The sequence below is a fragment of the Passer domesticus genome, chromosome Z, assembly GCF_036417665.1.
Source record: "Passer domesticus isolate bPasDom1 chromosome Z, bPasDom1.hap1, whole genome shotgun sequence".
Classification (NCBI taxonomy): Eukaryota; Metazoa; Chordata; class Aves; order Passeriformes; family Passeridae; genus Passer; species Passer domesticus.
This window is the reverse complement of record NC_087512.1, coordinates 53,762,630-53,785,806: the sequence shown is the minus strand read 5'-3', so window position 1 is coordinate 53,785,806 and position 23,177 is coordinate 53,762,630. Positions and strand designations below refer to the sequence as shown.

At 38.1% G+C, this 23,177-nt stretch overlaps 1 protein-coding gene across 8 annotated transcripts in view; it reads right to left on the bottom strand.

Moving 5' to 3' along the window:
- Positions 1–515: 515 nt before the first annotated feature.
- PJA2 (praja ring finger ubiquitin ligase 2) overlaps positions 516–23,177 on the bottom strand; it is a 32,651-nt gene continuing 9,989 nt past the window's right edge. For 7 of the 8 annotated variants that reach the window (XM_064402957.1, XM_064402958.1, XM_064402962.1 and 4 more), the window contains 8 exons: positions 21,367–21,558; positions 15,318–16,344; positions 10,310–10,495; positions 8,723–8,908; positions 6,594–6,702; positions 2,372–2,486; positions 1,968–2,083; positions 516–680 (listed from right to left, as the gene is read on the bottom strand). In XM_064402957.1, coding sequence (XP_064259027.1) covers positions 600–680; positions 1,968–2,083; positions 2,372–2,486; positions 6,594–6,702; positions 8,723–8,908; positions 10,310–10,495; positions 15,318–16,344; positions 21,367–21,558 — 2,012 coding nt within the window. In that variant the 3' untranslated portion in view covers positions 516–599. Of the gene's footprint in view, positions 681–1,967; positions 2,084–2,371; positions 2,487–6,593; positions 6,703–8,722; positions 8,909–10,309; positions 10,496–15,317; positions 16,345–21,366; positions 21,559–22,051; positions 22,187–23,177 lie in introns of all 8 variants that reach the window. The other variant, XM_064402959.1, reaches the window with a different exon arrangement.

The following is a 23,177-nucleotide window of genomic DNA, read 5'->3' as shown; positions in this document are numbered from 1 at the left end:
CCACCACAGCAAGGACACAGAGCTGCTGAGAGAGTCCAGAGGAGGCACCAAGGTGAGCAGAGGGATGGAGCACCTCTGCTATGAGGGAGGGCTGAGAGACTGGGGATTGCTCAGGTGGGAGAGGAGAAAGCTTTGAGGTCCCTTCCAATCCCTGAAGGGACTTCACAAGAAGAATGGAGAGGGACTATTCACAATGGCTTATGACAGGACAAGGGAGAACGGTTTCAAACAAAAAGAAAGTAGGTTTGGATTACATATTACCCTTTACTGTGAGGGTAATGAGGCCCTGACACAGGTTGCCCAGAGAAGCTGTGGATGCCCCAGCCCTGGAAGCGTTCAAGGTCAGGTTGCATGAGACTTGGAGCAACCTGGTCTAGAGGAAGGTGTCTCTGCCCACAGCAAGGGGGGTTGGAGCCAGATCATCTTTAGAATTCCTTCCAACCCAAGCCAATCCATGACTATATATCAATATTTTATAGTGATTTGTTTTCACATTATAATTAAATCAGGCAAAATTTACATTTTTATTTTGGTGGCAGATTTTATTTCCGACCCTGAGGGTCCTGTAGCAATGTTAACAGAAGATGCTGAATCATTAATCAAATAAAAAAAACAGTGTCATCAGCTGCTTCAGGAAGTACAGGTGCAAGCACATGACGACAAACAGGGCACGTTCCCGACTACAAAAAGAGAAAAAAAACCCCAGGTTATTCACACAATTTGCATTCAATTCTACTGAAAAGCTAAAAGTTGTTATTTATAAAGTATTTAGGGTCTCCACAACAGCACCACCTCAAACTCAAATTTGACTGCATAGCTACCTACAGCTAACAGCTACCTAAGGCTGACAAACTCAGAAGAAAGACTTGTTTTGTTTTCACACCTAAGCTACATAGCAAATGCATCAGGTTCTCTCCAAGCTCTCTTCACACCATTGATTTTACAGGTGGAACATTTTTTTTCTAAGGCAAGGACTAAAAATAAGTTAGGTACAGCCTGAATCTAAGATGAAGTATTTTGTCCTACTTTTCAGCAATAGCAGTTTACTATTACAACAGGAAAAAAAAAAAGGCAGGATGTGTAAAACAAGAAAAATGAATATGGTAATCAACATTACCACAGTAAAAAAAATTATAAACCCACCAACTAAATCCATCAGCCCTCCATGCTAGAGGTATTCAGATATGACCCCCATGGTAAAATCAATGAATCTTTCTCTTATACTCTTGAGGAAATTGTGTTACACTGTAAGCTCACTGAAAACTACCAAGTCCAGGCTTGCACTGCACATAAAGGAGAGTGTCATTGCAACTAAAAAAAAACATACCAGTTCATTGATTATGGTTGTTTTAGTCTAGCTTCAACATGGTGCAAGCCTTTTTAAGACATTTGGAAGCAAATTGATCAAGAACTGATTAATGAATCTGACTGAATCATGATCTGATTACAGATCATGAAAATGAAATCTAATATAGTACAGAATTAGTAAAGTTAATTTAAAAAAAGTTCATCTACGAGCATTTCAGTATTTCCTCTGCCACCCTTAGCTGTCACAATAAATGGGCCTGACATTGTGATAAGACAGATCAAACCCTTTGCTTTTCTCAGAGAAAATGATTCCATTGTCTTTACTTCAAGACAGGAATATAGTAAAGAAAGCTTTTCTTGTACCAAAACAAGTTATAACTCATCCACGTTTTTCATCCTTAGTAAAGGAAAACATGTTTTCCCTTACAGAAATATTCCCTCTATTAAATAAACTGTTCTTCAGGTGAGTACAAATATAATTTTTTTTCTCACTTGCACTAGAATTTGGTTCCATGATGCATAAATTCAAATAATATTTCATAAATTCTTGGTATTTCATCCCATATTTTCCAAGAGTTAAAAGCTGTTCTTCCCAGAATAATACACAATGTACACAACCCCCCCACCCCCAAACCCTCCATCAATCCTGTAGTACTTACTCTCTGTAACCAAAGAGTTACACAAGGTTTGTGAAACAAATGATGACAGGGTAGTTCTGTTATGATTTCACCTTCCACATATTCACTGCAACAGATAGTACAACACTGCTCTTGACCTAAACCCATGATGAAGAAAAAGCATTAATACCTTGTTTTACATCCAAGATGAGCTCAGATTAAAATACATATATTATCAGCAGTATCACTAATGGTTACAAAGTACAGTCACAGTAACTCCATTAAAGATTACTTTTCCAAATAGATAAAATTATACTCAGATTCAAAAGATCTTAAGACAGCATTATGCAATAAGTATACTTAAATATTGCATCTATGGTATTAGAGAAAGTTGAACTTATTCTTACAAACTTTGTGGAAATTACTTTTTGATTATTTTTCCATACCATTGTAGTCACTTGTGACAATAATTTGTGGCAGACAATCTATGGTTTCTTTTGTAGCTGGTGGATGAGTCTGCTCAACATCAAATGTAAGAGACTCCAACTGTGCCAGAGCAGTCTGAAAGGGGAAAGCAGAGATCAAGTTCTATTATTCATAAATTGAACATTTCATACAAAACAAACAAGCAAGGAAAGGAATCCAATTCTAGCAGCATTACTTTTTAAAATGCTGTCTGTCAAACTAACCATTTCATAATTTTTATTTCTGTAATGAATGAGATGAAACTGAAGGTCAAAACAGCAATGCCTTACTTTTAAAGCATTCTTAAAATGCATTCTTAATCTACAGTGAACATTTGTTAATTTTATAAAGTTACAGAAAAAGCAGCAAGTTGAAAATGTAATAAAGCTTGCCAATCTAAAACAGTATTTTCATTGTGCTTCTGAAAATAAATGCCTCGTTAATGTGCTTCCTGGCCTCAATTATTAAATTACTCAGGTACAAACAAAAAATATTAAGTACCTTGGCTAAGTACTAAGAGTGTAAACTTCAAGATCCATGTAAACATTTCTAATCTTAAGACAGATAAAATGCTGTAAAGTAACTTTCCTAAACTCAATTTTTTTACCATACAAAATCTTTAAGACTAAGCCTACACCATATTTGCTGCGTGTATTTGCTGTGCACACCATACATTCAACTGTGTAAGACACTCAGTGGATATCTAGTACAAAAAAAAAATTAAAACCACAGAACTCAGAATATTTGGTTGTATTTGCTGAGAAATGTACTACCTGTTTGAACAGCACACAAACTGAAGAACCAAGAACACAGAAACACTGGGTTCACACCCTGAATGAATTAGTCACATCCTTTAAGCATAACTACTTACTGTTCTAATCAGCTTGAAAATTATTTAGGCTATTGGCCACAAAACTCTCTTAGTAAGAAGTGTAAGATAGCGTGATATTTTTGTAATGTTGGGAATCCACTTAACTAAAAAGCTGTATATACTAGAGAAACACTTGACTATACAGAAACCTCTTCAGCAATTTCTTCTCTTAAACTTTCCCTGAAGTTACTACAGCTGCAACCTGAAAACATGCTTGGATTTGGATCACAGTGACAAGGTAGCTCAAGTTACCACACTACCACAGATCTAAACTAGCAGTTTTATACCTGCAGTCAAACCTTTGTGGCAGAGAGAGTTCAGCATGAACTAAGAAATCTTTACAGCTCCTATTGCCACAAGAAATCTGTCAGTTTAAGGAAAAACCTTGGGCTATTCCTACTGCAGTGTGCAAGTTCCCCTACAAAACATGTACATTGCTCCAATTTTACAGCTAATACCTATCAAATTCTGGTACAGCAGACAATACGACCTTACCAACATTAGGATGACTTTAGTAATTGTATTTGGGTTTTGGTCCAATTTCAATGGTCTGAGAATAAACAGTAAGTAAAAATACTACGCTTAATCAGAGTAGCTACTACACCTGGAAAAACTAGATAAGATCCCAGGGATACAGAAGGCTGCAATATTATTTATGTGTCAAACTTCTCTGTTTATATCCAGTATGAATATTCTCAAAAGAAAGCATTGTATTGCTGCTTGCTTCCAAAACCTACACAAAAGAAACATTATAGACACAAAGCCATGCAGTTACTCTGAGGCTGAAAGCCAAATTTTCAATCCAAAGCAAAGTAGTGTCTGTTTTATAACACTTATAAGATATAGCTTCAAAATAAATGTACCTCCTCTTATTGCTTGTGTGACTGCTTAGTTCTCCATGTACCAAAAACAAAATGCTGGACATTTTTCTGTTAAAAGCAAGAGTGCTACAGCCTATGAAGGTTTGAGCTCCTCACACCTGGGAACTGGCACATGAAATACTTATAAAGTTACTGATGCAGCAGAGGCAACCCCGTTCTGTACTGCTGATGACGTAAACCAGACACTCCCAGCTATGTAGTTTCTTTATAGCAGATGGAAGAGAAATATATTTAAAATCACACATATAATTCTATTAAGTTTTAGGAACCTGGACAGCTCTAAAAGCTATACAACATAGCTTTTCAAAACAAGCATCTAATACTTGCATTACTTCTCCCATCCAAATGTCACAATTATTTGGGATAGATCTCTCCCACTCCCTCCCCTCCAATTAAGATACACTTGAATTTTGGATGCTTTATTGTGTCACATTCCTTTCAAGTATTTCAAAGCAAAAGGAAACTATTTTGCTCATATTTTCGGAACAATTTTAGTAACTACTTCTGTAAAAATATGTGCTCTATATTCTGCTTGAGATTTGAAGGGAATATTTGGAATTCTTACTCAAAACCTTGTCTATGTGGTCACAGTCCATACAGCTCTTCCATTTACTACTCAGTTACCACTTTCTGCTGACTAATTCCAAATATGCCAAGATTTCTATGCCCACCATAAAGTTTCGTATGCTTGTGTGCTACTTTCAAGCACAAACGCTATGTAAAGAGAATCAGCTTTTCCACATTCACAGTGCCCTGTACCACAGGTACCTCTGTAGTTATCTGCCTGATTGCTAATGGTGCTCAGTGACACTCTGCTGCTCCGGTGACAAACATAATTACAGCACCTCCTCAGCCAGTCACGCACATAATCACCTAGGGTTACTTTTACAGGTCACTCTGATAGGACTGCACACATTTTTTCTGACAAAGTACTTAAGCAAATGTTGTTACACAGGAATGAGAAAGAAAAGCTTAAGAGTCATAATTAACTCAGTCTCTTTCTCAAGTGTTAATGTGCAGATAAAAAAAGATGGGACTAGTTTCCCCTCTCTACACAGATCCTCTTGCTTTGACACAAAAGCAGGAGGTCAACTGGCTTTGCAATTCTGTTTTTTTTGATGTAGTGAGAACCAGCCACTACAAAAGAGACAAGTATCTTCTCCATACAGCTTCAAAACACTGCTTTTACAATAAGAATATTAACAGACCTTCTCCACATAAACAAAGTGTCTCTAAATAAGTAATGCTAACAAGATCCTACACAGCTGGAGAAGGCCCTGTGATACTCGGTCATGAATGATGACCTCTCATATACCTTGGGGGACGTACAAAACCTGGAAACTGCATGACTGACAGCTTACAGAATCAGGATCGGCCCCTTCCACTGCCTTGGAAAAGACCTGGGAACCTTATTCAGAAAATCTTTGACTTTGCTCATATTCACAGGGAAAAAAAACTCCATTATCTATGATTGTTCCACTATCTGCCAGCTTTAGAGAGCTTTTCAAAATGCCCTTGGTATTTTGTCCGCAGGGACACTATAACATACAGCCTGCCCAGTTCACCCCTTTAAGTGGGTGCTAGCAGTCAAACTGCCCCTTGCTGCCCTAAACTTACAAAATATTCTGTTCAGCTGTTGTAACATCATATTATGTGTCGACACATAATTTAGCTCTTATTTTGACAAATACTCTGCAGGGGAGATTTCTGGCAGTGCCAGAATTATCAAACTGGATCTCAGCTAGCTCCATATTCACTCTGACATTGACCAACCTGAAGTAATAAACAAAAGACAAAGACCGTAACCATGCCGGTTCTTGATAATAAATGCTTTGGTCTATATCCAAAATTAGACAGGTGAAATGGGATAGAACAAGGTAAAGATAAAAGACTTTTTTTTTTTTCAGGTAGGTTTCTTTTCCTGATTGGAGTTTTTTGTTTGTTATTCAATGGGTTTTTTTAAAAAAAAATTTCTTAAAATTTAAAATATACTGAGTAAGACAGTCAAACACAGAAGAGTTTTCTACTGATAAATAAAAGTTTGAGAAATCCAAACATACTCTTGCAATAAAAAAAAACCCAAAAAACCAGCTGGGACAAGCCACAGAGATTCAAGCATAAGCTTTCCTTTGTTATGCAGAGAATTTGGCACAATCCTTTAGAATTAAATGGCATATGTTTACACTGGCAGACACCATTAACTTTGCCTTACAAGGAAATAAATGCATATACTAAAAGGAGCAGGTACTGATAAATGACTTCTTGGAGTATGTCCTTAAAAAGAACTTTCAAGATGTACTTTCATGTTTGCCAACACAAAAGTTCAAGTTAACACAGGAAAGTATTTTTCTCTTATTCTTCTGATTTTCAGATTAAGTTGAAAAAGGATTCAACTATAAATATTTATGTCGCAACATCACAGATATAAGACCATCAAAAATATTTTAATACCTCCACAGCTTCTAAGTGTCCCTCTAATGCCATATATGTGAGAAATTGAGGTTCCATGTAAGGAATGGCTTGAGCGAGTCCTAGGCCATCACCAAACTCATCAAGGAGTCTGAAAAACATGGGTCAGGAAACATGATCTTATTTTCAGAATAAATAGTTACAACACAAAGTCTGGATATATCAAATGACTTCACATCACCTGTTAATAACAGCCCCATACCCAGCCAGCTGATCTCTCCCTCCCTTGCCTCAACTGGACATGTAAATAACATCAAAAGCTCATGGGTCAAGAAAAGGGCCATGAGTCATCAATCACCACCACAGGCAAAACAGACTTAAATCAGGAAAAGCCTTAATTTAATTGAAAGGTTGAACCAGATGATCTTTTGAGGTTCCTTTTCAATTTAGGCTGCTCTATGATTCTATTAATTTATTGCCAATAAAAATGGATTTGAATGGTAAGAAACAAAGACAAAAACTAAAACACCTTTCCCTTAGCCCTCTCTTTATTTCCAGGCTCAACTTCACTCCTTCATCCTTGAGGCCTCTAATTCTCCCTATTCCAAGAAGGGCAGAGGGAAAGGAACAGGGGTTGTGGTCTGTCCACGGGGTAGTTCCTCTTTGAAATTACTTCCTCCTCATGCTGTCTCCCTGCTCCCACATGGGTTTTTTCCCACAGGCTGCAGTCCTTCATTAACTACTCCACCATGGTCTTCTCCAGCACCTAGAGCACTTCCTCCCCCTTCTTTTCTGACCTTGTTGTTTGCAGGGTTGCTTCTCTCACATCATCCTCATCTCTCTCTCACACACTGCTTGCTGTTCAGCATTTTTTATCCTTTCTTAGTACCTTCCCAGAGGCCCCACCCTATGGTGGCTCCACTGGAGTCAGCTGGAACAAGATGTGTTCCACATGGGGCAGCCCCAGCCTCTCAGAGGCAGTTCTGCAGTTGTGGTCCCAGCACAATGGTATCACACTCCCACAGTACAAACTTCAGAACATCCTGATGGGAGTTCTTACTGTGAAAGGGTAGAAGTTCAGCTAGTATGTTTCATATGTATGCTATTAAGGTTGTTTTACAACTAACAATCAGATTTTGATTCCATCATGTGTCACAGCTCATGGCTTGGCAGGTTCTTTTGAGTTCTGTTTTAAAAATTCAGAAATTAAATCTTAAAACAGGCACAAGTGAAATGATGTACAGGTCTGCATATGCTCAGCAGACCAAACTTAACAGACCATCAACATCTTTCCTATTTTTAGTAACTAGGAAGCTTACCAAGGCTAAACTCCAACACTTAAAAGACAGCTTCTGTCCCTATCATACTATTCCGTTGCTAGCTTACTGCCTGACAGTGTAAGAACACAGGCCTTACTTCTAGTTTGGGCTCTCATGCATTAGTCCCATACCATAAAAGGTTATCCTTTTCTACAATATAACCTCACAAGGAGAAAACAAGAGTGTTGGTATGTCTGCACTCAAGTCTGTATTTTAATAAGCGGAAGAGAGCAAGTGTTATGTCTCTCACTGGAAGGCCTTTTGTCTATCACATTCTAAAACAAACACATTATACTATAATACATTATACTATTTTGTATGTGGTTCCAATCACTTCATTCCTGGTATTTGAATCATTTTTATAATAAATTGATTGCACTATCCCTTCAGTAATCTAATGACAGAAAATGCAGTGAAGCATTCAGAATTATTATAATATTGGGTAAGTGCACGGCATTTTAAAGAGAAATATAGATTAATAATGACTAACTTACACCAGTTTCAAAGGAGGAAAAGACCAATTATAAAATAGGACTGACTTGAATGCTGATTACATTTATATTACCTTATTTCTGTTACACTTCCACTTGAAAATTAAATTAGAAAATAAACCCATGCCTTGCATATTTTAGGGCACCAAAATTTTCTCAAATCACCGCCTGATTTAGCAAATCTATTCCCTCCTTAGAAGATACATAGCACTTTAAATACCTTAAACTTTATAACTGAGATTATTAGTCATTGAAGCAACTGCATACTGATAGCCATAAGTACTTGTGACATCTTACACAGAAAACAAAATAGTAACTACAAAACCTCTGAAATGAAAGCAGACAACTATCAAATGCATACCTCCACTCTACATCCAGGTCTTCACTCACACTGGAGTCATCCTCAAGATTGTTATTTCCATCCAACAAGAAGAATCCAAGATGTACAAAATCACTAATTGGGTCATTTTCCTCGTCACTGCTACTTTCTACTTCTTCTCGGTACTGTAACCAAGGAATTTCACCTTCTTCCAATAATGTCTGCTCCCTTCATACAAATAAGTGAAAAGCTCAAACTAAAAAGCTAGGAGAATTTACAAACACACATAAAAAACAAAAGCCAAACATAACACAAAGACTAAATAGGCATGTTTCCCTGACTACAGAGTCACAGATTAGAAATTTGCCATAAAAATCAAGAAATTCCCAGAGCTCAGAATCTAGTAACACCCATGTTTCTGTGGCAAAATTTTGTCTAATGCTCAAGGCTAGCAGTCCTGTAAGCAGTTTATTTCGAATTTTCCCTAGTACAGCCAGCATCCCTGCCTGGGTTAATAAATTTAGTACTGAACATATCCTTATTTATCTACAAGTTTCTAAAGGCATTAAGGAGAAAGACTGTCTTGACACCCAGAGCAGCCTCCATGGCAAAGCTTGGCCTGAATGTGATGCAAGGAACTACTACTTGCAAGAGAAGCTATCTTGCAAGTGAATGACTCCTCTCATTCCTGGATGTTCTAGAGGAGCAGAAATCACCTGCATGCAGAGAGTCATGGCACTGTGAGTTCTACTTTCCTTACAGAAGAGAAAATAAGCATGAAAAATACACACATTTTTATGTTGTTCATATTAAAAAAAGGTTAAAAAGTGCTTATTGTTGTTCTGAAAGAGATGAGTTGTTATAAGGTTTTTAAAGTCACACTAGTTCTTCAAGACCCAGGCATGTGGAGAATACTAAAAAAGCATTAACAACAAACAGGGCTGTATAGCAATAGGTACTCTGCACCTAAGAGTGGAAGAAGCTGAAAGAACACCTAGGTGTAGCCTTCGCTTTATAAAGATCCAAACTAGAGTCAATATTAGATGCTTAGAAAAAAGCCAAGAACATTCTTCTTACCTGTATATAGGTACAAATTTTGCCTTATAGCAAAGGAAGCTACAGTTTATAAAGTACTGAATTATTGGAAAAATAAAGTTTAAAGTTTAGAGCAAGCAAGAAATTCAAGTTTTCTTTAATCACTGATAAGGCTGTAGAAAATAAGGAGCAGCAGTGGAATAGGAGACGCAATAAAGCAGAGAGATAAAAGAGTTATTTTCAAGGAGTCCTAAACAGTATCAAAGGATGTTTATGTAACACATATATCTTAACAATTAACTTGTCTAACTGGCTTTTTAAAGTCAATATACTAAGTCTATTAACCATTGACACTACATGTCAATACACTCTCATTGTCTTTGTATTTTTCATTACATAGAACTGCTTACATGAAATTCATATTTTCCCTGATTTGAAATACATACAACTACTCAGATTATTGTGATGTAGGCAAATGATCGCTGCTAGCATGGTAACTGCTTTTAGATGTTATTCTGTGTAGTGCTATGTGAGTACCCTACTACTGGTGATGCTAGAAGCTATAGGAAGTTGGACAATAAAATAAAGGCATACTCTTCTTGGAAACGTAAGTCTGTGCTCTCCTCTTTTACACCACTGCTGCTCCTCCGCACAACAGGGTCACGCTCCTCCCTGCACGAGACAGTCTCCCAGCTTTCATCACTTGAGGACTGCTCTTTTTCCACAGCAGTAAAATAGGAAGGCACAGATGTAGACCATTCTCCATCACTGCACTCCGAGCTGCAATTTAAACAAATAACAGAGTATGAATTCAAACACTGCTTTAGGGGAAAGAAATTAATTTCCTATTTTTCTATCAACAGTGCTCTCAATATAGGCAACTTTTTTCAAAGAGAAATTAATCTTGTGCTATCTATAGATGCATTACAAATCAAGTGCACATAGAGTTCTAAAAAAAAAGAAAAGAAAATTAGTCTGTAAAAAGAATTCAAGCATTCTACCCATCCTACTTTACAAAAATGTTTTGTTCTTCCTTTGCCACATATGTAGAGTACAGGAAACAACTCAGGAACAGAAACCAGACTCACTATACTCATCTTTCTCCCAGATTAGAAAAATGGCAGCAGTGGCACTGCTTGATTAACACATAATAATCAATGTCAGCCTTACCTCTCAGCCAAACAAATTTAAAGTAACAGATCTCAGAACATATAAGCCATATAGAATGACCTTTTTTAACATAGACAGATATAATGGATGACTTACTGCAAACTATTTGATTCACTACCCCGAACAATATGAACAGCAAGAAATTTTGAAAAGACAATTTGCTCAGCCACCACATAGAAAAGGACAATAAATAAGCTTTGGGCAGCTTAAACAAAATAGTAGTGCTGGCACAATCTTAGGAAAGATAAACTACTGCTATCATTGGTAATGGAACTTAGATGATTCACTCACTACAGTGACCATTACCAAAATTCAAAATAAAGTCAAATAGCTATGTCACTTCAAAAAGTTAGAGAAAACATACATGTGAACAGCCAACATGCTTACTAGATCTAACTTTATAGAGCAATCCACAACACCCACAATATAGATGTCTCATCTGTTAAACCCAGTATGCTTAAGTGTATTGTTACCTCCCCACCTACAAAGTCACAAATTTCCTCCCCTTATTGAATATTACAAATACATGCCAATATATCTTTCAATTAAGTAATTTTAGGTGCTTTTGAAAAACTGCATAGTATATACTGCAAGTTTTACAAGAATAAATAACTTCAAGACACAGATTATATATAAGCATTTTAATTTGAGGCAGGAATAAATCTTTCTATGACAATTTTGATGACTAAGAAAAGTGATGGAAATGAGAATATTCATTAATTTTGAGCTATTTTAATGGATTATTTTAAAATAGAAATCATATCTATTATGAGTTCTGGTATGTAGTCTAATGCATCTCGTATTACACCACCTAAAGCTGAATATTGACTTTTTTAACCTTTTGTTCTGTTCAGTTCTTTGGTTTTGGATTGGGAGTTTGGTTTGGAATGTTGTTTGTTTTTATGTTGTTCAATCAAGTTTACAAATATATATTTTACAATTTCATCTCAGATGAAATTGTATATAGCTGAAATACTCAGATGCCTTGTTTTAGCTGTCTCTATTTTACAATCTGAGAATGACAACATACTTTAAAATACTCTTTTGCTTTTAGTCAAATTTGTTCTATTTAAGGTTTATACACAAACACTAATTCAAACCAGAAAAGGATATATCTAAAGTCACTAACACTAAACCACTGAAGAACACAATTTCAGAACTAGGGATTTAACTCTGCTCAGTTCTGCATGGGTGCAGAACATTATTTAATGGTTAGAGTTACAGACTTGTCACTTGCCAAAAGCATAGCATATGAACTTAGCATCTGCATCTGGATTTGCTGACACTACTCCCTTCCCTGGCTGAACCCCCTCCTAACCTGTACCTGGCACACAGTCTGAAATTAAATGGATGGAGCTAATGGTTATGTTCCTCTTCCCTCTAACCCTGCCCTGGGACCTTCCACCACCCTTCGAACATACACGGTTCTAACAAGCATGCAAGACTTTCTCCTTCCCACACAGCTTCCACATGCTAACACCACAAAAGCTGTGCCTTTCCTTGAAGCAAAAATGTGATGTGGAGGCCCACACTGCAGCAATCAAAAGGTACATTTCTCTCTGGGTTGGGAATAAGCTAAAACTGAGCTGAAGTATGTAGTTTGACACGTATGTCAAATCCACTTTTTATGCAGTTCTGCATGAACATAAAATATGGTTTAAATCATTAAACATAAAATTTCACCTTTCAAGAATGAACATATTACTTCTTTGTACAGACTAATAATTGACAATTTATTTAATAAACATTAGTATTTTTTAGGTTTTAGAACATAAATTATGGGGATTCTAAGTTAAAAACACATGATTCCTGTTTACTGGTTCGGTTACTGTCACTGTCAAGAACATTTCAAATAATCAATCCATGTTTCTTTTTGTCATGCCACAATAACCCATTGCTGTGCATCATGGGAGCCAATGCTACAATTGTATAATACATTACACTTCCTTCACGGCATTTAAAAAATGGAAAAGATTATGCACTAACAAAAAATTTTAAAGCAAGCCTTACAAGGAAGTGAAGGATTCATTTTCAAGTACCTTTATTAAGAATCACAGAATTGTCAGGGTTGGAAGGGACCTTTGAGGATCATCCAGTACAACCCTTTCGCCACCCTGCCATCTAACCCTTCTGCAGTCCAACCTGGGACACAGGAATGGTCCCAGATGGGTATGGAATGTCTTCAGAAAGGCAGACCCCATGACTTCCCTGGGCTACTTGCTCCAATGCTCTGCCACCCTCACCCTAAAGTTCTTGCTGCAGTAGAACTTCTTGTGGTTTAGTTTATGGCCATTGCTCCGTGTCCTGTCACTGAGCACCACTGAAGGGAGTCTGGCACCATCCTCCTGGCACCCACCTTGGAGCTATTTATTTGCATTAGTGAGATTCCCTCTCAGTCTTCTCCAGAATAAACAGACCCAGATCCCATCTCTCCTCATAAGAGAGATGTCCCACACCCCTCATCATCTCTGGACCCTCTTCAGTAGCTCCTTATCCTTCTTCAACTGCGGAAAGCAAAAATGAACACAGTACCCCAGACATGCCTCACTAGGGCAAGAAGGGGAGTAGAATCACCTCCCTGACCTGCTGACCACACCCTTCCCAATGCATCCCAGGATACCACTGTCTCTACTGGCCCCCAGGGCACACATGACCAGCTCATGGCCAACTTGTCACCTACCAGCACACCAATGTCCTATCCAGAAGAGCTGCTCTTTGGGTGAGAGAGGCTGGGTGAGCCCCCAGCCTGTGTGCTTACTGGGCGTTATCGCCCCACAGGTGCAGGACCCCACACTTAACACCTTGAAGAAAAAAAGCCCCCAAGTCTACTATTTTAAAATGAATTTTGTTCTCTCATAGTTGCAAATCTGCAACGTTTTAAGGACAAGGTTTTATGCTAATTAATTTTGCTGCTTTTCTCTCTACAAAAATACAGGACATACAATCTAATAAGCAGTTTAGTTTATGAACAGCAAGCACATGCACAAGAGAGCCACATCAACATCTAGAAGACAGGTCTTGTAAAGTGGGAACAGAATCAACAAGATGCAAACTGCAAGAAAGAGAGAAAAAAGCTATCATAAACACTACTACATCTTCCACAAATTATCATAAGGTTAGATATGCTTTTACCCTCAAATAGCTCGGTTATATAATTCCAATTAATAAGCTAACATTTTATGAATAGAAGTTAATCAACATAATGTTTATCCAAATTACTTTGTCCTTTGGGTGATGTCTTAGGGTGACTATATGGTGCTTGCATCCCCAATCATCTGTTCTGTTTATGCTGGATATTAAGTTTTGCACCTTTAAGACTGGTTCTGAGAATGAAGGCAACAGAAAGAAGTGCGCAGTTTCTTTTCAGAAACTGCACTCACTGCTCCACATTCCTGCTCCTGGACTGGGCTGTCTGCAGCATGGACAGACAGTGGGACAGAGCTCTCCTTTGCTTTTAGTTAGTTTTAGCTAGCTGAGGCAGACAAGTTCCCTGGACTGTGGTTTTTCTTTTTCTTGGACCTGTTCAAACCTGCTCTGGACAGAAAAACACTAGGAACTCACACCTGTGGTCCATCAGAGCCCAGGGCGCTGCATTCCAGCACTGGAGGGACTGGTAGAGACTGAGCAAGCCAAGTTACACCCCATAAGAAGAACTCCCTGAATTTTAATATTTTTTCTTTTTTTTATGCTTGTGAATACTTTTCTTGTTAAATGAATAGGTTTTTTCCACTTTCCCCCAAGGAAATATTTTCCCAAATCAGCTGGGGGCAGGGCCACTTGAATCTGCTTTCTAGAGGGACCAGATTTGGAGTTTCCTCCCACCTTTGCCCTAAACCAAGACAGCTGAAGAGCTCAAAGTAGGAGAAACTTAAACACTGCTTTTCCTGTCAAGGTTGGAGCAATTTATAAATCTAAAACTGTCATCATTCATAGCTACTTTGGAAACACCTAGTAGTCTGAAGAATTTCCATTAAAATGGGACTATAAGCAACCCCATCAAGTTATTCTTCAGCTATTACAAGGAAGAACAATTTCTTTCAAAGGGCTGGAGACAATAACATAAATAGGCTGCCATGCAGAATACTGAGATTTGGAAGCAAAAAAATAAATTCTGAAGAGTAAGCCTAGGAGGAAACTTTCAAAGCTGAACAAGGCTTTCAGTCTTTACCCTCCATCTACTCAGTAAAAATGAAATAAAAATAAACAAGTAATATTCCTCAGTGATATGATGCTGTGACTGCAGACATAAGGACAGGCTTTTTACATTACCAGAAGAGTGAAGGATAACTGAAAGGAAAAGTTGACATCTTGTTATCTGATCATATTCTGAAATGCTGTAAGTTTTTATGTCTCATTTGCTAACATATTGTTCAGTTTCACACACTATTTACACAAAAGATTCAATACTAAGACAGAAAAATATAATTTTTACCTGTCTTCATCTTTGTGGGACATTAAGTAATGCGTGTTGTGGTCTTCAAACTCATTCCAAAAAGCACTCTCACTTAGAACATTGTTTTGCTCTCGAGCTAGTGAATTTCTTCTTAAGCCTATTTCTATGTTCTTTTGATGACTGTGCATTCTTGAGAGAAAGAACACACCAGAACTCATCTCATCTTTGCCATATCTCAAGGGACACTCAGGATGGCACTGCTGGACATCAGCAATTCCAATTCTTCTCCAGGAATCATCTTCCTCTTCATTGCCACTAGGGAGATGATTTTGTCTCTCCAGTTCTTTAGCAGTATTTTGTTTTCTAATTTTAGGTCTCACTACTAGCTCAGATGAATTTTCTTGGTCAGTGTCTCCATCACCAATGTTTAATACATCAGCAACTGGTACAGGGGTTCCAATTCCAACATCCACTATATGTTTTATCTGCTGTGTTTCATAACTGTTATCACTCAGGCTAATTATTGATGTAGCTTCATCTTCAGCAGATTTAAGTGTCCTATTGTTTGGACATGCCAAAGGCATTGGTCCTGCTTCTTCACAAATTTCTCTATAAGCACTGTGGTTGAAAACAGACAGTCGGGACTGTAAGTCATTAATAGACTCCATGTCTTTTTCACACTGAGAAAGTATGTTATCTAGTCTTCCCTGAATTAGACCTGCTGCTTCTCTTATCCAAGAATATTTGTCTAGAGCATCCTCTTCCTCTCCATCACTGCTATCTGGCTCATAGGAGTCAATGTTTACAAAAGCAATTCCATTTTTACCATTCAAATCATTATGCCCTCCAGACGTGTATTCTGCAAGGTCCTCAGATTTTTCATAAGGATTCATCAAGTCCCGTGAGATTTGCTTGCCTTCTAGGCCATAACAGAATACAGAGAATGATGATGTTTGGCTTGATGCACTTTGGCAAACAGGCTCTCTAGTACCAGCATCTTTTGATAAAGGCGCATCTAATAAGTTAGCAGAAACTTGAACCAATGGACTAGAATCTTCAGAGAAAGCTGTAAGAAAGAATGTACTGGAATAATCAAAACCAATAGAAATATTCTTGTCTACAACAACTGCTCATTTAAAAAAAAGGGATAATTTACTAGGATTGCAGAACAAAGTGATAGAAACATTTATCAGAGATGCAGTCATTCTTCAGTAATATATGTACTTTCTCATTTATACAAACTAAGCCTACAGAAATAGATCTAAATTATACAATTCCAGCTACATATATGATAGGGAAAAAAGTATTAAAGGAACATGCACAAGCAGAATTTTTACATTGTTTGTATAAAAGGGAATTATGAGATAACAGGAAAACTGAAAGAACATTTCTCTCCATATTGGATTATCCATTCATTAACTGGCTAAATTGTACCTTCTGCCACACTCAGATAAAGTCACTTATTGGTACTATAAATTACATACTAAAAGAACTGTATTTTTTACCTGTACCTTTGAGTGCAACTCTTCTTAAGAAGAAAATAACAGAATGTGGTATTGCAGTTAATAGTTGCTCCATCAGAAATGCATTTTAGTTATATTACACTTGAGCACCTCTTGCATAAAGGGACAATAAATATCAAATCTAGCAGCAAGGGTTAAAGAAGGTAAAAACATGTATACTACTGCTACTACAAAATCAGTACTTTTCAAATAATTTTTAAACTCCTAACCATGGCAATAGTCCAGACTATTTTGTCCAAAATCTCATCTAAATCATTAGATGAGGCTCTGTTACTAGCTTCGTGAATTCCTGGCACTGGAATCTTAGAAGAGCTATGTCCCTCAGCACTAGGAGTCTGGCTTTTAGGAAATAATACTGTATCTAATTAGAATCTTGAAGCTCTCCACAAAATTGCTATGAGCCAAGGCTGGTTGGCAGGCCTCTCTAGAGATCATCCATTCGACTCCTCTTGCTCAAGCAGAGTCACATATAGTAAGCTACCAAGGATCAAATCCAGTAATATTTTAAATATTGTAAATAATATCTTCTCCTACCCATTTTCTATAGTTTCTTAGATTCCTAAAGCATGTGGATGGTAACTTCATGCTACAGGTACTAAAGGGGCCACCTGGAAAGGTGCCCTCCTTGACTTATTGCTTGATAACAGAGGGTCTCATGATCCAGGTGGAGACCAGTGAGTGACAGTCTTGGCCACAGCAAACACGAAATGATAGAGTTCAAAGTCTCTGGTGACAGAAGAAAAACTAAAAACTTCAGCTCTAGACATAAGGAGAGCAGACTTCAGGCTGTTCAGGGGACTAGTTAGTGAGATCCTGGGAAAATGCTTTGGAAAGTGCTGGGGTCAGTGCTGGTCAATTTTAAGGACCATGTCCCAAGAGCACAGGAACAGGCGATTCCAAAAACACTGGAAGTCAAGCAAGTAAGGCAGAAGGCTGGCTTGGATGATCAGGGATCTTCTTTTGGAGCTAAAGCAAGAAAAGGAGGTGTATGGCCAGTGGAAGCAAAGCCAGGTGACATGGGAGGAATACAGAGATGCTGCTGCCATTGCAGGGAGAAAATTCATATGTCCAAAGCTCACTTAGGGTTGATGCAGGCCAGAAACATGGGGGCAATAAAAGGAGCTTTATTAAGTATATCAGTAGCAAAGGCAGGAATAACATTAGCCCATTACAGGATGAGGATGGTCACCTCACAGACAGGGACAGAGACAAGGCAGATTTATTAAATTATTTCTTTGCCCATCTTTAAGACTGATGAAGAGAGTAAGTCCAAGGAGGTCCCAGTACCTGGGCTAGAGAATGATCAACTCCCAGTCAATCCTTAACTTGGATGGGAGCTGCTGTTCCTGCTGAATCTCTGTAAGTTTATAAGGCCTGAGGGGATTCATCTGAGGGTAGTAAACTAGTGAGCTGATGTCACAGCAAGGCCTCTCTCAATGATTTTTGAATTATTCTGGGAATCTGTAGAGGTCCCAGCTGACTGGACCATGGCTAAAGCTGTCCCAGTTTTCAAGGAGGGCAAGGATGACCCTGGAAAGGCAGGCCTGTCAGTCCATTCACTGACTGATAAAATATTAGAGATTACTATTTTGGTGTAGTGAAAAACCTGAAGGAAATGCAGCCATTGGTCACAACCACCACAGCTTCATGAAAATAAAGTCCTGCCTGCCAAACCTAATTTCCTTTTATGACAAGCTGTTCCAACTATTGGATCAAGGGAACCAGTTCATGTAATATTTATAGATTTTAGCAAATCTTTTGATACTGCCTGACATAGGATCCTTCTGGACAAAACACCCAGCACGCAGATGCATAAACACATCATGTGATGGGTGAGTAACTGGCTCACACATCAGGCACAATAGGTGACAGTGAATGGAGTGACTGGTGACCTGTAACTAGTATCATTCCACAGGGCTCCATTCTCATCCTTGTGCTCTTCAGATCTTCATAAAAAACTAAGACACAGGACTCAAAGGTACACTAAGTAAGTTTGCTGATGACACTAAATTGGGATGCTGGAGAGCAGCAGAGGGGATCCTCATCAATGGCAAGTTCAACATGTGTAAGCAGTGCCCTGGCAGCCAGGAAGGTCAGCCCTGTCGTGGGGGCATGAGACCCAGCATCACCAGCTGGGCAAGGGAGGGGATTGTCCTATTCTTCTCTGCAGCAGCCTTATGTCAAGTGCTGGGTGCAGTTTTGGGTACCACCATGTAAGGTATAAAGGTATTAGAGAATGTCTAAAGGAGGGCTATGAAGATGGTGAAGAACCAGTGGGGGGAAGTGACACAAGGAGCAGCTGAGGTGACTTCGTCTGTTCATCTTGGAGAAGAGGAGACTGAGGGGAGATATCACTTGGGTCTTCAAGAATCCCAGAGAGGAAGAGGAGGGGCAGACCCTCATCTCTTCTCTGGGGTGTGCAGAGACAGGACCCAAGGGAATGGCCTGAAGTTGTGTCGGGGAGGTTTAGGCTGGGTATCAGGTAAAGATTCTTGCCCCAGAGGGTGTTTGGGCACTGAAACAGACTCCCCGGGGCAGTGGTCACAGAACCAGCCTGAGAGAGTGCAAGAAGCGTTTGGACAATGCTCCTGGGCACACAGTGATTCCTGGGGACGTCCTATACCAGGAATTTGACTCAATGATTCTTGTGAACTCCTTCTAATTCTAAAAATATGCAGCATTTTAGGTCCTATCCATTCAAATATAATACCAGCCAGGGTAAAATGTAGCCTAGTGGGGACAAAGAAAGTAAATCAATCCAAGATGGTTCTGTAAGATAAATTTGAAGAGTTGTAACATACACACAAATGTAAAGGAAAGGCATTTTGTTATTAGACTAATTTACATACAAAGCAACTGTACTAGGAACAGGGAGATAATACACCCTTAAATTGCATATATCTAATGACCCATAAAATAATTCCATGCATCTCTGTGTAACTGAAACAAGAAATGTGGTATCATTATATAGACTCCACTAATGTCAACACTGCCTTACAGGAAATGAGACTTTTAACTAGATGAAAGTATAGAAAATGTATGAAGCATGGACAACAGTAAACACACTTCAATAACAAAAAATTGAAACCATCCAAGATCATCTACATCATATAACAGATTACAAAAACAATTTAATACAAAGCTAAATCAGTACTGTACCATTATCATTTAAGAAGAGAAAAAATTAGTATAAGAAAGCAGTTTCAAAATAGTCTACAGGGGAAGGAGGGGAAAAAAACTACCTTGTAGAGCAATAGAATCACTTATGCCAGAAAAGACCACTAAGGTATCAAGTGCAACCATAAATCTAACACTGCCAAATCCACCATCAGACTATGTACGCACACCTGTTAAGGACCACCAGGAACTGGCAACTGCCACTTTTCTGGGCAGCCTCTTCCAATGACTGGCAAACCCTCTGGTGAAGATATTTTCCCTAAGTGCCAATTAAACCTCCTCTGGTGCAATCTGAAGCCATTTTTTCTTGTTCCATCAGTTGTTATTGGACAGAAAGTACTACAACTGCCTCACTCCAGCCTCCTCTCAGGCAATTGTACAGAGCAGGATGGTTCCCCTAACCTCCTTTTCTTCAGGCTGAACACCCAGCTCCCTCAGCGGCTCTTCATTTGACTTGTACTCCAGACCTTTCCCCAGCCCTGCTGCCCTTCTCTGGACACATTCCAGGCCCTCAATGTCCCTCCTGCACTGAGAGGCCCAGAGATGGGACACAGCATCTGAACTGTAACCTAACCAGTGCCCAGCACAGGGGGACTGTCACTGCCCTGGTGCCACACTATTGCTGACACAGGCCAGGTGCCCTTGGCCTCCTGGGCACACTGATAGCTCATATTGAGCCAGTGTTGAGAAGTGCCCCCAGGTCCTTTCCCCCCAGGCACTTTCAAAGATCTAAGGTTATATCAAATAAGGTTTTTTAAGCTGAAAACCTCAGGCAAAGAAATGGGATCATATTTCTAACCCAAGAAGGCATTCTGTATTCCTCTATTAAATTATTATTCAGGTGCTAATGTCACAGAAGGAATTTTGGTAAATACTAATATGCAAATTTCATTAAACAAGAAAGGGAAGTGGTCTAATTGATATACACAAAAAAGGAACTTTTAAAGATGTTTTAGAGGCTTAAACTAATTTTCACTATGGTTGACAGAGAACAACCTGGTTCGTAAGGCATCAAATATTTCACAGCCTCATTCTAAACAGAAGGTTAGAATAGGCATTTTCTTCCAAATGTGAATTTTAATTTGGAGACAAAATAATTTGAACTAAACAATGTTATTGTTTTCTAGTTCGTTAGAAGACATTAACTCATTATGAATGTTCTTCAAGCAAAACTATATAGCCTAATAGAGATTTATTAGATTATTTATACTTTATAGAATGAAATTTAGTATAAAAGCAAATTAAAGACATAGGAAATGTACTTTTCTTGTTATTTAAGTGGCTCAATAACATGAGCCATTTATATGGCTCTCAATGTGCTTTTCTCCTCCAGCCCCAGGCATCCCAGTTTGTAAAAAAATGGCACATACACAAAGATATGTACATACATAAAGAATGCTCTTTCTGAACATCTTCCAATTCTAATTGTCTGCAGTCGTTGCTCTGTTGATGTCCATCTATGTCTTGATTATTCAAAAATGGTATAAACCCAACATAGGAATGTCTTCTTCCACCTGTAATAGTCTGATATCCTCCTGCAGGTTTGGGCCAGGCAGTTTTGCCAAGTCCTTGGCCCATTGCTGCACAAGATTATGGAAGAAAGAAAAAGACAGAGATACTTGTTAAACAATAATATGTCTTCGCAGTTTCCCTCTCCCCTAACACTTGGATAGACTTTTTTATCAAGGATTTTTTTATTTCTCTAAAGTCTTAAGCTTCATTTACAATATGATTATTAAGAACATAGAGTGCTCTAGGCCCATACGTTATGAAAGCATGTAACTGAGTTTTCATCTACACTAAACAATATTGGCAAACACTGATTGTGCCCCCATCTTAACACATTTTTAGTACATAACAGAGACTTAATAATATGGGTTTTTTTAAAATCAATCCCAGATGTCCCAGCTTTTTTTTTTTCCCCTCTCTGTTCATAAATCTGACGCAACATCAGCTTGTAGAAAAGATTTGCAAGCAGTATAATGGCAAATCCTTCAGGTAATACAGCACAATTCAGGCTGCCCCAGCTAGCTTATCTTTGTGACTGGAAAAGTATAATTAATCAAATCACACCTTGTAAAATGAAAGTCCCAGGGAGAAGGCTTTATTCTCACTTCTAGAGGTAGTATGTTCAGGCATGGCCATACAAAGCACTGCCCACACACTGCTTCTTCTTGCAGCAGTTTTTCATATTAATGAAACTTACAGCTTTTACCAAGAAAATATAGGACAAGGTAAAAAGGAACTTGAGAAACAGTGGAAAAAGGCTGCCAATATTGTAATAAAGAGAGATTTTAATACAGCAGTATTATCAGGTGTTAATAATCTAACACAAGGGTTCATGCCCAAAAGCTGTTGCTTGTACAAATGCAATTAGAAGTTCACTATTTCAGATATACAGTGACTTCTTTGTGTCCTTCTAAGTCACTTTTAATCTTTAGTAGATATGGAATTTAAAAGTTTCTGTTCTTGAAACTCACTAAATTAAAAAGTTCACATTAAAGGCAAGGAAGATAAAAGTTTGCAACCATTAATATAGAGTATTATGAACTTCAGAAAAATATGAAAGCTTTCTTATTTCCTGGCTGTGCAACTAATCTCTTCATTACTTAAAAAGAGAGTATCTATGGGCAGAGACATCTGAAAGAGATTGAACCTTGGCAGAAAAAAAAAATAGCAAGTATCTGAGGCATTTTTTTCCTCATTCATCTATGAAGCTCTTATGTAGTTTGATTACACATAATTTTCCCTGGAAATATTTTTGAGTATTTGTCCGGACCTGCCCATCCTACATTAAAAACCAGAACCTAAAATGTTTGTTTTGTTATTAACTATACCATTCTTGCAATCTTTAGAATGGTGAAAACTCTGGTGTCTTTGGAAAACAAAAATCCTGGCAACTAATGGAAGAAAAAACAGGACTGACAATTCATTTTCCTATCTATTCAGCCAGTAGTTAATATCTTGATTAAGTCAACCAGCAATTAATATCTTAATTATTTTCAACCAAGCTCTGACAATTCTGAAATTTGCCTTCATTACAACATGGCTGGTCAGCAGACTGCCAGAGGGAGCTGATAGTCAGCAGCCACATCCAAATCTGCAGAATAAAATCCAATAGTTAAATTAGAAAATCAGAATAGCAATGCAGAAATCTGTTCTCAAACAAGTGGTTGAAACAAACAAGGTAAAAATACAA